At 46.2% G+C, this 16,282-nt stretch overlaps 1 protein-coding gene across 15 annotated transcripts in view; it reads right to left on the reverse strand.

The window, feature by feature from the left end:
- The window catches only part of SRRM1 (serine and arginine repetitive matrix 1), a 118,657-nt gene that overhangs the window by 16,594 nt on the left and 85,781 nt on the right, over positions 1–16,282 (reverse strand). For 8 of the 15 annotated variants that reach the window (XM_029619831.1, XM_029619830.1, XM_029619826.1 and 5 more), the window contains 3 exons: positions 15,384–15,569; positions 12,843–12,937; positions 5,882–8,587 (listed from right to left, as the gene is read on the reverse strand). In XM_029619831.1, coding sequence (XP_029475691.1) covers positions 8,557–8,587; positions 12,843–12,937; positions 15,384–15,569 — 312 coding nt within the window. In that variant the 3' untranslated portion in view covers positions 5,882–8,556. Of the gene's footprint in view, positions 1–5,881; positions 8,588–12,842; positions 12,938–15,383; positions 15,570–16,282 lie in introns of those variants that run through there. The other 7 variants (XM_029619838.1, XM_029619827.1, XR_003859197.1 and 4 more) reach the window with 6 other exon arrangements.

Raw genomic sequence — 16,282 nt, forward strand, 5'->3', positions numbered from 1 at the left:
TTAAGGCCTCAATAATGAACAATGGCCAAGATGTCATTTCCTGCCCCAGGAGCTGTGAAAGGAAATTTGTACTTACCTGCTAATTTTCGTTCCTGTAATACCGCAGATCAGTCCAGACAAATGGGAACGCAAGAGGAGTGATTCAGAGGTTTTATTCATCCCTAGCAGTAGATGGAGGTAGAGAACAAAACTTTGGGCACTGCCACATATCCGAGAGTGCCACTTGCAGTCCCCTCAGTATTACTCTACCCAATCCAAGATAAGTAACCCTAATTGAAAAGGCAAACGAGGGTCCAACTGGATACCCCTGACCAAAAGGTAACAATAATATAACAGCAAAAAAACCTGAGACCAAAAACAATGACAACTCTGCTTTGCAGTCAATATACAGCAGTCTTTCGGTATAGATCCTCAGGGCGGGCCTCTGGACTGATCTGTGGTATTACAGGAACGAAAATTAGAAGGTAAGTACCAATTTTCCTTTCCTGAACATACCTAGATCAGTCCAGACAAATGGGATGTACCAAAGCTTCCTACAGTGGGCGGGAACCCGAAAGACCCGCTCGAAGAACACTCTCCCCAAAAGGATTTGTCTCTGGCACCCGCACATCCAAACAGTAATGTTTGGTGAAAGTATGCAACGAAGACCACACTGCAGCCCTACAGATCTCCTGTGGAGACACTGACACTCAGCCCACGGCGTTGCTTGAGCTCGAGTTGAATTTGCTCTAAGACCCACTGGAACTGCTCTTCCTTTGGAAACATAAGCCGCCAAAGATAGTCTTTCAACCATCTAGATAACGAGGATTTAGACTCCTTCTCTCCCTTTTTTGCTCCCCTGAAAAGCACAAACAAATGATCAGAGCGACAGAAGGAGTTAGTGACCTTCAAGTACCGTACCACCACCCGCACATCCAAAAGATGAAGCTCACAGCCAATCGAGGGATCCGGAGTCCAATCTAGAAACCCCGGTAACTCCACTGTTTGGTTTACATGAAAACTTGACACCACCTTGGGGAGAAAGGAAGGCACCGTTCGCAAAGTCACCTTGTCAGATGAAATCTGGAGAAACAGATCACGGCAAGAAAGCGCCTGTAATTCCGAAATCCTCCTGGCCGAGCATATTGCAACCAAAAAGACAATCTTCAGAGTAAGGATCTTCACAGACATGCGACTCAGAGGCTCAAAAAGGAGCTTCGCAAAGAGCCCTCAACACGATATTGAGATTCCACGCTGGACAAATGCTACGCAAAAGTGGACGAAGATGCTTGGCTCCCTGCAGAAACCGAACCACATCCGGATGGGAAGCCAAGGTCCTCCCCCTGCACTTTACCTCTGAGACAACCCAAGGCTGAAACTTGGACTCGAGAACTGTGGGCCAACCCTTTGGATAATCTCACTTGCAAAAAAGACAATGTGGGAAACAGAAACCTGAAGAAGCTCTAAACCCTGTTGCCCACACCATGTCTCAAAGACCTTCCATACTCTGAAATAGGCCAAAGATGTAGAAGGACGCCACGCTTGCAGAAGGATAGCAATCACTGGCTCAGAATACCCTTTTACACATAATATCCTCCTCTCAAAAGCCAGGCCGCGAGACAGAAGCGATCCTCCCAATCCGAATATATGGGTCCCTGCCAAATGGTTCAGATGCAGCGGCCTGTCTACCACCAGTAGATCCGCGAACCACGGACGAGGCCATTCTGGTGCCACCACCACCACGGATCCCAGGTGCGCTTCTATTCGTGTCAGTACTCTTGCTATCAGTGGCCAAGTGGGGGAAGACATACAGCAGAATGCCGGTTGGCAACGGACACACTAGGGCGCTCTAGTTCCACCGCTCCGGACTCCCGACAGCTGAAGAATCACTGAGTCTTGGCATTGAGACTCATTGCCATAAGATCAAACAAAGGAGATCCCCACTGATCGCAAAGGAGTTCCCCACCGATTGCAAAGGAGATTCCAGGCTCCCAGAGAGAGTTCCCACTCCCCCGGATCCAACTGTTGCCGGCTGAGATAGTCCGCCTGGACGTTGTTGACTCCTGCCATGTGTGACGTGGCAATCCCCTCGAGATGGAGTTCTGCCCACTCGAACAACAGTTGAGCCTCCTGCGCTACCGCTGGATTCTTGGCCCCCCCTGTCGATTGATGTAAGCCACTGTGGTCGAGTTGTCCGAGAAAACTCGCACCATCCGATGGCGGACCAAGGGAAGGAATTCCACCAGAGCTCTGCTTACCGCTCTCGTTTCCAGACAATTGATGGACCACGCCGGTTCTTCTGTCGACCACAGGCCCTGTGCAGACCTGCCTAGACAAACTGCCCCTCAGCCCCGAAGACTGGCATCCGTGGTCACCACCACCCAATCCAGGACATCGAGAGGCATTCTCTTCTCCAGGTTGCTGCATGTCATCCACCAGGCCAGACTGTTCTGTGCCGACTCAGTCAGGGATAGAAAGTACTGCTGCGACCGCGGACTCCAACGAGACAGCAACACTCTCTGTAGGGGCCTCAAATGAGCAAAGGCCCATGGTACCAGTTCCAACATGGACGCCATAGAGACTAGGACCTGCAAGTAATCCCAGACCTTTGGCATCGGCAGACGCAGGAGACGAGCAATTTGTTCCTGAATTTTGTTCATCCTGTTATCCGTGAGAAACACTCTGCCCTGAGTGTCGAACCAGGCCCCCAAGTACTCGAGGGACCGAGAGGGTGTCAGATGACTTCTGCATATTGATGATCCATCCCAGCGATTTCAGGAGGGACCGCACCCGGTCTACCACTCGTACACACTCTTCTAGGGACTTCGCCCGGATCAGCCAGTCCAAGTAAGGGAGTAACAACAATCCCTCCTGTCGCAGGGCCGCAGCCACCACCATCACCCTTTGTGAAGGTGCGCGGAGCGGTGGCCAGACCGAAAGGAAGCACCTGAAACTGATAGTGCTGCCCCAGCACCATGAACCTGAGAAACTTCTGATGTTCTCGCCGGATGGGGATATGGAGATAAGCCTCGGTGAGATCCAGAGACGCCAAAAACTCTCCTCTCCTTACTGCTGCAATGACTGTTTGCAACGTCTCCATCCAGAAGTGCGGTACCTTCAAATTCTGACTTACCTTTTTTAGGTCCAGGATAGGCTGGAAAGTGCCCTTCTTTGGCACCACAAAATACATGGAATACTGGTCTAGTCCCCGCTCTGACGCTGGCACTGGTACCACCACTTTTAGACTAACCGAAGCAGCGTTTCCTGGACAGCTGCCCATTTGCTTCGGGAAAGACAACGCGATACCAGAAAGGCAGGCCTCAGGGGACGAGAAAACTAAGGCATAACCTTCGCTCACTACGCTCAACACTCAGCGATCGGACGTAATCTTGGTCCACTCCTCGTAAAAATGGGCTAGCCGGCCCCCAATTATCAGAGACGAAGAGTGGACCTGCCGGATCTCATTGGGAGGACTTACTGCCACCCGCCCCCTGGGCGGCCCTGCCTGTTGAAGACCTTCCAGTTCCCCGAAAGGACTGCTGTCTATACGAAGCCTGACATGGCACGGAGCCTCCTGAGGATCTCGCCGGACAAAAACACCTGGCCTCCTGAAAATGAGGCTGAGAGGAAAAAGGCTTGCGACCCGACTTCCGATCTTCCGGCATTCGATTGCCTTTAGTCTCACCGAGAGATTTCATCAAGCGGTCCAGGTCTTCACCTAACAGCTTCCCCTGAAAAGGTAAATTACAGAGCTGCGACTTCGAAAGATCAGCCGACCAATTACGCAGCTACAAGTGACGTCTAGCCACTACCACCGACACCATACCACGGGCTGTGGCACACACCAGGTCAGGAAGTATTTCTTCACGGAGAGTGTGGTGGATGCCTGGAATCCCCTTCCGGAGGAAGTGGTGAAGACAAACCGAAGGATTTCAATGGGGCATGGGATAAACATTGTGGATCCATAAAGTCTTGAGGATGTGAATGAAGAGAAGAGGCATGGGGTGACTTGCGGGAATGACGGCTACTACCTGGTGATTAATACCCTTATTCAATAAACATACACACGGTTAATACGACTCCAACATTGCTCTATGCTTCAACGGCAAGAGGAAATGTGGGACAAAGGATTTGCCTTCACAAATAAGTGTGGGAGTAGCTTGCTTGTTGCGGCGATTACTACACTGAACCAATTAAGCCTGATACTTCACTTTGAATACATAAACAGCACAGCTCACTGCTTCAACGGCAGGGGGGAATGAAGATAAGAGGATTTGCATTCAGACAACTACCAACTAGGGTTGAATTGCATAGTCTGGGTAAACAAATAAGCGTGGGAGTAGCTTGCTTGCTGCAGCGGTTACTACCCCTAACCAATTAGGCTTGATACTTCACTTTTATGCAGCTCCTGCACTGCTCTCTACATCAATGGCAGGGGTGGAATGAAAATTAGAACCTAAAAGTTACCAATAAGGGCCCTGACCTCAGCGGTCAGAGTAACAGATAAGTATGAGAAAAATAACTGTGAAAGCTTGCTGGACAGACTGGATGGGCCGTTTGGTCTTCTTCTGCCGTCACTTCTATGTTAATATAATGCATCAGCTCCATAGGCAATCCCCGCTTCCAGGCGAGCCGCTTGGATCGGGGACAAAGCCCCAGAGGCTGACTGCTGCTGCGGCTTCTGAATCCAACACAAAACAGGCTCGCTGCACGAGACTTGCATAGACCGCCACCCGCAGACTGAGCCCCAGAACCTCGAAGGCTCACTTGAGGTGCACCTCCAACTTCCGATCCTGAACATCCTTCAGAGCGGAAGCTCCAGCCATTGAAATAGTAGTTTTCCTGGTAACTGCTGAAACTGCCGCATCCACTTTCAGGGCCTTGAGGACATCCAAATGTTCCTGCAGCAACGGATACAGCTTGGACCTTGCTCTGCCAACTCGCAGCCCCAAGTTGGGGGTGTCCCACTCCCTGGTGATCAATTTCTGGATCTTTTTTGGAATTGGAAATGCACTGAGAGCCCTTCAAAGGCCATCCAGCACCAGATTAACTCCCTCCGCGTCCGAATCCTGCAGAGTAAGCTTGATTCTCTATTTCTCCAACACCTGGGGGATGAGCAGGCGAAGCTCCTCTCAAACAGATAAATCACACGTGGATCACCACCTTCCGCCTCCGGAATGTCTGCTCACCCCAGATCCAATCTAGTATTTAGGGGATCCAGCGGAGGGTCTCCTATCTGATCTGCATCCTGATCGGCTCCCAAGGAAAGAACATCCGCCTCCTGAGAGTCCACTGAATCAGACTCCTCTTGCGTTCCCCATTTGTCTGGACTGATCTGGGTGTGTTCAGGAACACTACCTTCACAGCATCCCCAGGGAACTCTGGGAGCAGAAACCCGGGCCCAAGATTTAAATCCAGGTACTCTTCAGGGCAAAACACTGCCACCGAGTCACCAGGCCAGCCCTAGTTTTGTTAAATCAGAGCTTGATTTTCAACAGGAAAACATGCGACCTTTTATAATGCTTCAAAGATGAAGGTAGTTTATGGGTCTTTTCCTTATTCATGTTGGCATTATTGGATATTTTGGCCCTTTCACTGACCTGATGGTAATTTAGGGCATATAATGTTCAGTTCAGGAAGAAGCTTGTAGGACAGGAAAAGGATGTAACTGTCACAACATGCAGCTGGTGTCCAGAGAAGAGAATCGACAAGCAGTGGCAACAGAAACTGCAGAAGATGCAAGTCAAGTATGTGGCCAGTGCTGGTACCATTCAGAGCTTTACAGCCTAGGGACTTGCAGATTCTGGAGGGACACTTTTAGAGATGGGTTACGTGGGAAAGAATAAGGAATGAAAAGAAAACTAATAAAGAGTTACATAAGAAAATCAAGTGACGTCATTCCTTAAGTAATGCTTTTTTATTTTTTGATTATAAAACAGAGGTATGCATATCTACTATATTCAGAGTTCTACAGTCTTATCTAACTGTATAGACATTTGTTATTGGGAGTTCCCCTGTTGCCCAATTTCTAAAAATATTTACCTTCCATAAGGTACTAGAAGGTAGCATTTTCCATAGAAAACAAAGCTCAAGGACAAGGAGATCACACTAGGACGTTAGGATGACCAGAAAAAATGAGACTGCTTCAAGAAGAGAGCACAGGAGATGTCTGGAATCACCTACCCATAGAAGGAGTAGCAACCAAGACTATGCCAGAATTTAATACTGCATGAGAGATGCAGAAAACGTAATAAATAGCAAGATTGGGGGGGGGGGGGGGGGGGGGGGGAGACGAAGACTAGAGAGCCCATTGAAGTTTCTAACAGAACAGCTAAGAACAAGATAGGCCTCCACAGCTAAGGCAGGTCAGCATCAAGGGTGTATCACATACACTGAAAGTGCTAAGACACTGTGAATGAACAGGGCAAATTTTGTGTTGGGTAGATGTCAGAACTCACACATTCCTTCCCAAACTGGGAATTTCCCAGTGCTCGGATTGTGCTGAAAGTCACAGAAGTGATTTTTCCTCCTTCCCCACACGTTCAATACACACGCTAAATCACCCCACAAGTGGATTCATTTTAAAAGCACCAGCTTTCTTTTGTAGGAGCGATCCCAACTCTGAAAAGTTGCTTTAATTGCCTCCTGGGACCTTAGAATACATCAGCGCACATCTTTTGCTGGAATTAGAATTGCTCAGTAGTGCCACCTCCTGAAAACAGAACACTAGTTTACTGTATCCATTCCCCTCATGGAAAACAGTCCAGTCCCAGCTAGTGAGTTAAATATCCACTACATACAGTAACTGAGAATGAAAGCTAAATCCAAATCAGCTCTCTCATCACTATATATCTTAAGTAACAGATATTTGCCACTCTGTTTTAAATGCCTTAAAAGAAAAAAAAAAAGTTGGGTTTAATTTTTTTTTTCAATTAATAAAAAAAGGATTCAAGCATTTCCAAATGTTACTACTATGGAACAAAAAAACCCCCAAAAAAACAGCTGTTGCACAAAAGTGATGCTCTGGAAAACAATCTGCTTAGAAATTAACATGTTTCTTTTGCAGTTATTACAGAATAAAGAATCCGTCTGGGTCTCTTTGTATCACATCTCAATACCAAAGCACAGAAGCTGCCGCACAGTAACGGCGAGGAAATTCTCCTCTCAACAGGCATCTTAGAATGCGAAGAATACAATGGAAAGTCAGGCCACAGGAATAAAGTGGGAAGGTTTTTCCCCTTTACATCTATAATATATATTAAGGAAGCACTGGCATGAGGAGATAAGATCTCATCTTTAAAAAAAAAAAAAATAGATGAGTGGTGGCATGGAGTCCCCATCTCAGTCAGCAACTCCTTTCAACAGGTTGCTGTGCTTGGGAAAGAAATGAGAAAAAGCTACTGAGCAGATTAGGAACTGCCTCAGAGATCCGCAGGAAATCAAGACAGGACTCTTAATGCACATGGGGCTGCAGCCACAAACTACTGAAGCTCCTAATCCAGGAGAGGTCCATGGCTACAGCCAATCTTGGACTGCAGGAACAGATAAAGACCTAGATGGGAAGTTTCACGTATAACCTGAGATCAAAGGCATGAAATAGACTTGCACTAGAAAACAGAGGCAAAGAAAAATCATTGTTTAATCCACAAGGTTTTTTTTTTGTTTTTTTTTTTATAGCCTTTGTTTAAAAAAAGAAATTAAAAAAACAAAACAGTGGAATAAAGATGACAATATGCAAGAGTCATGTCCTTTGATCTTGCAAAAGATTACTTCTGAAAGACACTTATAGCATCCCAAAGAACCATGAGGCGGTAGAATTCACACAACTGAAGGAACATTTCTTTGGGACTTTCAGGCAAACCCCTTTTTCCTCCCTTAAAAAACCCCCATACTCCTTTAATAGAATACAAATGAAATTCCAGTGTTCCAAATCAATGTGTTACATTAATACAAATCCACAGTGTCCTGGCAGACATGTATCCCCCCTTCATATAGTCCTACCTAGAAGCAAAATCTGGATTCACTTGAATATAAGCAAGTTAAAAAAAAAAAGTGTCACTGATATCCATAGGCAGTCTTCCAGGTACTGTAAGCAAGGGCTTTACTGTAGAGCCAGATGATAAACCACAAAGATAAGAGAAAGATGTAGTGCGGTGGGAACTGTCAAAAAATGAAATGAGCAAAAGGTGTTTAAATGCATCTTGGTATTTTTTTTTTCAATAGGGCCTGCAGAGTTCTTCAGTTTTTTGTTTTTTACAATGGTCCAAGTTAATGGGGAAAAAAATGTCAACTGAACGAAAATGTCACAAACACACTGTGGACAGCTTTGCAATGTAAATCCATGCCCTTTCTGCTTGTGTCACATGGTGAACCTCAACCTAGCAGTTATTACAACAAATGTTATATCCTAAAGCTCAAACACAGTTTAGCAATTTTGAAATTGAAGTCAGAGTACAAACCAAATAAAATGTACATTATAGCAAGTGTTCCGGCCAGAACGTGCCTATGACTGCGGAGAAACTTGAGCCTTCCTCATTGACCGCAATGCCTTCTCCCGCAGGTGCTTCTCCAAATCATCTAGGTTCTCTTCTGCCTCGCTCTCGGACTCCTGCAACACGGATCAGAGGCTGCACTTACACAAGCAGCAGACAGCTTCATACTGCAGAGCAAAGGTTGCCTCCTCACACAGTTATCAGCACCAAATGCTGAACGCTTAACACAGAGAAGTTGTTTTTTGTTTTAAACAGCAAATGACAACCAATGCATTAGGCCTACAACGCTATTCTGATCTTTCAATTGCCGTAAAGCAGAGTTGCTTGGTATTCCGAGGACAGCAGGATGTTAGCCCTCACACATGGTGACATCATCGGATGGAGCCCGGCCTGGAACTTCTTGGATCTCAAAGGTTCTAGAGCTTCCAAACATGCCCCACTGAGCATGTGCAGCTGTAGTCATCACCCTGTCCCCTAGGCTCAGTCCATGATATAGCTCATACATGGAGAAACCAACTCCCAGGGGAGGCGGATGGGTTTCGTGAGGACTAACATCCTGCTGTCCTCAGAGAACACCTGTTACAGGGTAAGCAACTGCTTTCTCCTAGGACAAGTAGGATGGTAGTCCTCACACAGGGGTGAATCCGAAGCTATAGACTCTGAACAGGACAAAGCAGGAAAACGCACCGTGCTGAAAGCATCACCTCTCCCTTTTCCTGTGAGGCAGTCGACCCACAAGAGGGTCTAGATGGGAAACGAGTTGGGTTCTACAAAGAGAAAACCATAGAAAAGACTGAGACACAAAACCCTGATGGGTAGCAGAGGCCCCTAAGGCAGGGGAGTGATGAGAGTGCCAAGAAGAAACATGCTCCGCATAATGGATCAGTATTTTGGATCAGTAAACCCCAACAGTAGGTCTAGAACCCCGTGGATTCAGGAAAAAGTCTAGAGATGTAAACAAGAGAACAATTCTTGGACAAAGACTGCACAGTTTTCAATGTTACAAGACAACCAAAAAACCAACTGGGGCTCAAGAACTCCCCAGAAAGAAACTGCGGGCCACTGACATCCAAAAGACAGAATGCATCTGCAGAAGTTGCCCATGTTTGGCTAATAGGCACAAAACCCAAGCAACGCAAAAATGGCAAACCTACGAGCCAAAGCATCAGACACAGCTAACCAGCAGGACAGCACCAAGAGTTTAAGGGAATGAAAGACAATCCCTGAAGGGGATTGTTAGTCTAAACCCCCGGGCAGGGAGATACATTAGGCCTGAAGCTCACCCACACTGCACCCTTCCAAGGGCAGGGCTATCCATCCTGTCTGCAGGATAGTTCAGGTGAGCAGGAAGGCACTATGGACAACCTAGTGAAGGAGAAAAGCTAAAGGCAGTATTGGCCTGCAGGTATACACTAAGATATACCACGAATGCCTTAGCTTTTCTCCCCTTCCACCTGACAGGAGAAATTACTTACCTGATAATTTTGTTTTCCTTAGTGTAGACAGATGGACTCAGGACCAATGGGTTTATGCTGCCCTGCCAGCAGATGGAGATAACTCAGATTTCAAAGCTGACGTCACCCTAGATACAGCCCTGCAGTGACCTCAGCCCTTCAATATTCTCTTCAAAAGCCACTGTGGACATACTATTGATTAAAAACAGATAACTAACTTTACTCAACCAAAAACACTGAACCCCAGTAAGATTATAGATGCCCTGATCTAGGGACTGGATGACAGCTTACCTGTAATCTTTTGGAATCAATATCCACTCCAGAGGCAACTCCTTGGCACTGTTCTAAGGCAGCTGTGGGTGGAATGCTCAATCCATCTGTTCTGGCCCCTGATGCGGTCCCGACATCAATGCATCCGATCAACAGTGCGCTGGTCACAAATGTGCATGGGCAACTGTTATTGGGCATGGCAATGAAGGTGCGGCAGCAAGCTGCTTGCCCAGGCTCCTGCTCACCCTCTCTCACAAGGAGACTGCACTGCCATACACTGGCAAGGAGGGGAGGCTACGTCATCCAGGGCTTCTGCTCATTGAATGTGGGAAGGATGAACTCTCCCCCTACAGGAACAGTGTGGTCCTCGATCTCTGCACTGTCAACCTCCATTCCAAGGTTTTTGTTCTCTGACTCCATCTGCTGGTAGGGATACACAACCCACTGGTCTGGAATGATCCGAGTATGTACAGGAACACAGATACTGAACCGCGGGTGCAGTTTTCTCAATAGCAGGCCCAAGCCTCTGGAATTTGCTCCCAAGAGATCAGAAACTTGAAGGAACTCAAGTTTTTCAAAAGAGCCCTAAAGTCTCACCTCTTTAAACAAACCTATGAAGGCTAATTTGATTTTGTGTTCTTATTCTGTTTTGTTTTTTGATTTTTCATGTTTTAATGTGGTCTGATAATTTGCTATATAACCTTTACTTGTGTTTTGATATCTTTATTTGGTATTATTTTATGTAAATTAACTATGAAAATGATGCTGTAATCTGCCCTGAATATAGCAAGGGCAGGCAAGAAATGTTTAAAATAAATAAATATTTAATAAGGGATAGAAATAGACTCTGCCAGACTGCACAGTGACTAAGGCCCGCAGAGGAAAGAAGAAAAACAGAAAAGAAATAAAAAAATACCATAAGGTAAAGGAAAGAAAACAGTTACAGCTCTAGAAAAAAACACTTACAAAAACTGTGAGGGGAGAGCAAAGCTGAATACCGCGAGACACATGGCTCCGTGTCTGAGCCTAGGGGGCAGGGTGATGACTACAGCTGCACATGCTCAGTAGGGCATGTTTGAAAGCTCTACAATCTTTGAGATCCAAGAAGTTCCAGGCCGGGCTCCATCCGATGATGTCACCATGTGTGAGGACGGCCATCCTGCTTGTCCTCTGAGAATATGTAATGCAACAAGACCAACTAGAAAAAGCACTATCACTACCGCAGGTAACTGCTTTAGCTATGTTTTATTCTTTATATACATGAATCATCTAAAACTACAATACTTTATTTTATAATTAAAAAACCACGAGACCTTGACATGACCTTACAGAATGGATTAGGTAGATTATGTACTTTTGTTTCCTATCACCAAAGAGTTAACATATCCTTAATGGAGTTTGCTAGAATTGAAGTTAAATTAGAAAAATAAAATGCAATGCTGAGTCAGACCGTAGGTTCGTCGAACCCAGCATCCTGATAGTACCCAGATGATCAACTCCTTAAATGCTTATTCCCAGGTGTAGGTGGTGACAATCCCTCAGGGTTGATACTAATGTTTAGCATATTCAGAAGCAACAAATTTCACGATTTAGTTGTACAGGGAGTGCAAAGTACTCAAAATTTGTTTTCAACCATCTACCAGTTAGGACTAATGCCATGCAACTATCCGAAAGGGTAAATAGCTGTCTCTTATTTAACTATGTCACTCATGATTTTATAAGCCTCTTGTATCCCCCTTCTCAGTTGTCTATTCTCCAAACTGAAAAGTCCCAGCCTGTTTTAACCTTCCTACATAAAAGGACTTATCTCCTTTAACAATTTTGTTGCCCTTCTCTGCACCTTTTCTATTTTCAGTATATCTTTCTTGAGAATGGGCAACCAGAACTGCATACAATACTCAAAGTGTAGTTGCACCATAGATCAGACATATTGTGATCCTCAGTTTTATCCTCTCTTCCTTCCTGAATAATTCCTAACATTCTATTTATTGGTTTTTTTTGACTGCACATGGAACTGAGGATTTCAGCATATTGCCCACTGTGACTCCAAGATTTGTTTTCCATCAGGTGATGCCACCTAGTGGGGAGCCCAGCTGGTTTCTTATGTGTACCACATTGCACTCAGCATTGTGGACATACAGTTTGGATTTTTCTCCATGTTCCCCCACTCTTCCAAAGTCCTTCTGCAGTTCCTCAATCTGCTTCTACAGAAGTGTCCAGTGATATCAAATCAATCCAGTGCCACTTTTGCAAGTTACTGTACTACAAAACAGCCCTTGCTGGAGTTGGCTGACCTTTTCTCACCATGAACCTCACACTTTCAACTTTCCTCTAATAATCTGATATAGTAATGGAGAAATTACTTACCTGATACTTTTGTTTTCCTTAGTGTAGACAGATGGACTCAGGACCAATGGGTTATGCACCCCTGCCAGCAGTTGGAGATGGAGTCAGATTTCAAAGCTGACGTCACCCTAGATACACCCCCACAGTGACCTCAGCCCTTCAAGTATTCTCTTCAAAAGCCACTGTGGACATACTATCAAAAAAACTTGATTAAAAATGGATAACCATAACTGTACTCAACCAAACACTGAACCCAGTAAGATTATAGATGCCCTGATCTAGGGACTGGATGACAGCTTACCTGTAATCTCCTGGAATCGAAATCCACTCCACGGGCGAATCCTCCACATCGTTCTTGGGCAGCCGTGGGTGGGATGTTGAGTCCATCTGTCTACACTAAGGAAAACAAAATTATCAGGTTAAGTAATTTCTCCATTTCCTAGCGTGTAGCCAGATGGATTCAGGTCCAATGGAATATACAAAAGCTACTCCTGATCGGGGCAGGTGGCTGCCCTCGGTCCGGTTAACACTGCCCTTGCAAAGGCTGCGTCCTCTCGGGCCTTTACGTCAACACAATAGTGGGGCTCAGGCGGTCTCAGCTTTAACCTAAGGTAATGGCTTTTTTGCCTCCACAGAGGCTCCTGTGACCACCTCCTTAATCCAGCGAGCTATGGTAGCCTGTGAAGCTGGTTCGCCCTGCTTCCTCCCACTGTGAAGGATGAACAGGCAGTCCCATCTTTCGGACCGGGTCTGAAACTTCCAGATACCGCACCAAAAAGCCTGACATTCAAATGACGGAGGCAGTGGTATTCTTCCGCGTCCTTGTGCTTATCTAGGATGACAACAAAATGGACTGATTCAAATGAAACTCCAAAACTACCTTGGGCAAGAAGGATGGAACGGTAGGAAGCTGTAGCACTCCTGGAGTCATCCGGAGGAACGGTTCCAGACTCGACAATGCCTGCGGTTCAGAGATGTGATGTGCTGAGCATACAGCCACCAGGAACATCGTTTTCAAGGTAAATAAATGCAAGGAAAGACTGCGCAGCGGCCGAAAGGAAGGCCCAGCCAAAATCTCCAATACTAGATTAAGATGCCACAAGGGAACCAGACATCTTAGGGGTGGCCAGAAGTGCTTCACACCTTTCAGAAAAAGGGCCGTGTCCGGATGAGCCGACAGGCGGGTTCCGTTCACCTCGTCCCTGAAACAGGAAAGCGCCGCTACCTGGACCTTCAAGGAGTTAAGGGTCAAACCTTTATTCAAGCCATCCTGCAAAAATTCCAGAATTAGTGGGTTTTTGACACCCGAGGGTGGAACACCGGTCCTTGCACCAGGCCTCAAATACTCTCCAGACCCATACATATGCTAGGGACGTAGAGAACTTCCAAGCTCGGAGTAAGGTGGCAATTACTGCCGCAGAAAATCCTCGCTTCATCTGGTGAGTCCGTAAGACAGAATAGAGTTGGATCTTCGTGAAGGACTGGTCTCTGCTGTAGCAGGCCCCTGTGCGGTGGGAGGCATAGGGATGTCGCCACCAGGAGTCTCTGCATGTCCGCGTAACACGGATGCCTGGGCCAATCTGGAGCTGCTAGTAGGACTAATCCCCTGTGGTGCTCGATTCATATAGCAACTTTTCTTCCAGTAAGGTCTGAATGAGAGCATCAATCCCCAGGGTCAACTGATCTCTTCTGCAACTGAAGAATTGGGGAACCTTCGCATTATGGGATGCAGCCAGCAGGTCGATGGAAGGGAGACCCCAGCGATCTGCTATCAGCTGAAAGGCTTTGGCTGTCAACGCCCACTCGCCTGGATCCAGGCTCTCCCTGCTTAGAAAGTCTGCTCTGACGTTGCCTTTTCCTGTGATGTGGGAGACTGAGATCACCTGCAGATGTATTTCTGCCCATTCCATAAGGAGATCTAACTCCTGTGACACTTGCTGGCTCTTGGTTCCAACCTGGCGGGTGATGTAGGCTACCGTCGTAGAGTTGCCCCGCTTGACCCTGCAGTCTGTGGCTGAATTGTAGACATACCAATCAGACTGCCCGGGCTTCCAGGCGGTTGATGTTCCAGAGGGCCTCTTCCTTGGTCCAACGTCCCTGGGCTCTCAGTTCCTGACAATGAGCTCCCCAGCCCCTGAGGCTTAAGTTTGTTGTGAGGACCAGCCAATTCGGGGAGGACAAGGGTACACCCCTGCTCAAATGAGCTTCCTGCAGCCACCACTGGAGCCGAGAGCATATTCCTCATCGGTAAGTGGAGGCGCCAGGATTCCTTCTTTTCTCAATGCTGCCATTACCAGCACCATAATTATGGAAAATGATCTCGGGGTGGTGGCTAGGCCCGGAACTGATAATGGCGAGCCAGTACTGCAAAGCATAGGAAACTGTGTTCTTGACAGATAAGGCACACCTCTGAAGGATCTCTGAAATCGCCTCAGGAATTATCAATTGGGGGAGGGACCTTTAGGTATCACCACAGGACAGCGGGGCTCAATTTTTTCCTCCAATTTAAAATGTAGAATTTCTCCTTCCAAAAAGCACAGCAGTCCCCATAGGGAGAGGTACATCCACCATCTGCTAGAGATGGAGAAATACTGAAGGGCTGAGGTCTCTGCAGGGGTGACATCAGCTTTGAAACCTGACTCAAGTCTCCATCTGCCGGCAGCGGAGCATAAACCCATTGGTCCTGAGTCCATGTGGCTACACGCTAGGAAATTACCCATTGCCAGTGTCAACAGATTGGTTCAGTCCTTCACCAAATGCTTTTCTGACAGCTTTGCACTCAGTCTGTCGACACGGACATGGCTCAGTTTTACTTAGGGAGTACTATTTTGACAGTACTCACCTTTTTGGGCACTGCCTCGGCTTCCTGATCTATCTGTTCAGAGTGCGTTACTGCGGCAGCAGCAGCGGCAGCAGCAGCCGCCTTCTCTTTCTTATGCTTTTTGTGTTTCTTGTGCTTTTTCTCTTTTTTGTGTTTCTTATCTTTCTTTTTCTTCTTCTTCTTGCCCCCACCTTCCTGGTCAGAAGTCTGGAAGGAAAACCAAAATTTTCAGATCACACACAAAGCTTTTGCCAGCATTTTTGGCTTCAAGCAAATCCTCAATGGTACATTAGCAAAATGACATTAATACCCAGCCTGGCAAATTATTTTACATCATGAATAATATATCACTCAAACCCATCATCATCCTAGGTGACTTCAACATACACTGACTCACTCAAAAACCTGCCAAACCATCATTGATGCCCTAACACCACTACATCTAAAACAAATAATTGAAACTCCAACTCACAAAGCAGGTCACACCATCGACCTCATATTCATCAACAACGAAGATTGGCAAATAAACACAATCCACACCACAGATATACCTTGGTCTGATCACCACCTAATCCAAGCCAATTTAATTATCAACTTCAACCTCAAATCACCTCAAAACACACTAAGAAAAATATCATACAGTCGTCCTCCATTCAACACTGAACTTCTACAGAAAACTCTTCAAACAAAACAAACAGATTTATCAAACTCAGAATATGCCACAGCATCATGGCTAAACATCACAAAAAAAGTAGCTGAGAGCATCAACCCCACTGTTACAAAAACATTAAAGCAATCAAAACACATCACCCAATGGTATAACAATAACATCAGATCAGCCAAACGTATACTCCGGAAAAAAGAAAAAGAATGGAGAAGGAACAAAAATGCAACCACACTAAATATATATCAGAGCTGCC

This window comes from Rhinatrema bivittatum, chromosome 11 (assembly GCF_901001135.1).
Source record: "Rhinatrema bivittatum chromosome 11, aRhiBiv1.1, whole genome shotgun sequence".
NCBI lineage: Eukaryota > Metazoa > Chordata > Amphibia > Gymnophiona > Rhinatrematidae > Rhinatrema > Rhinatrema bivittatum.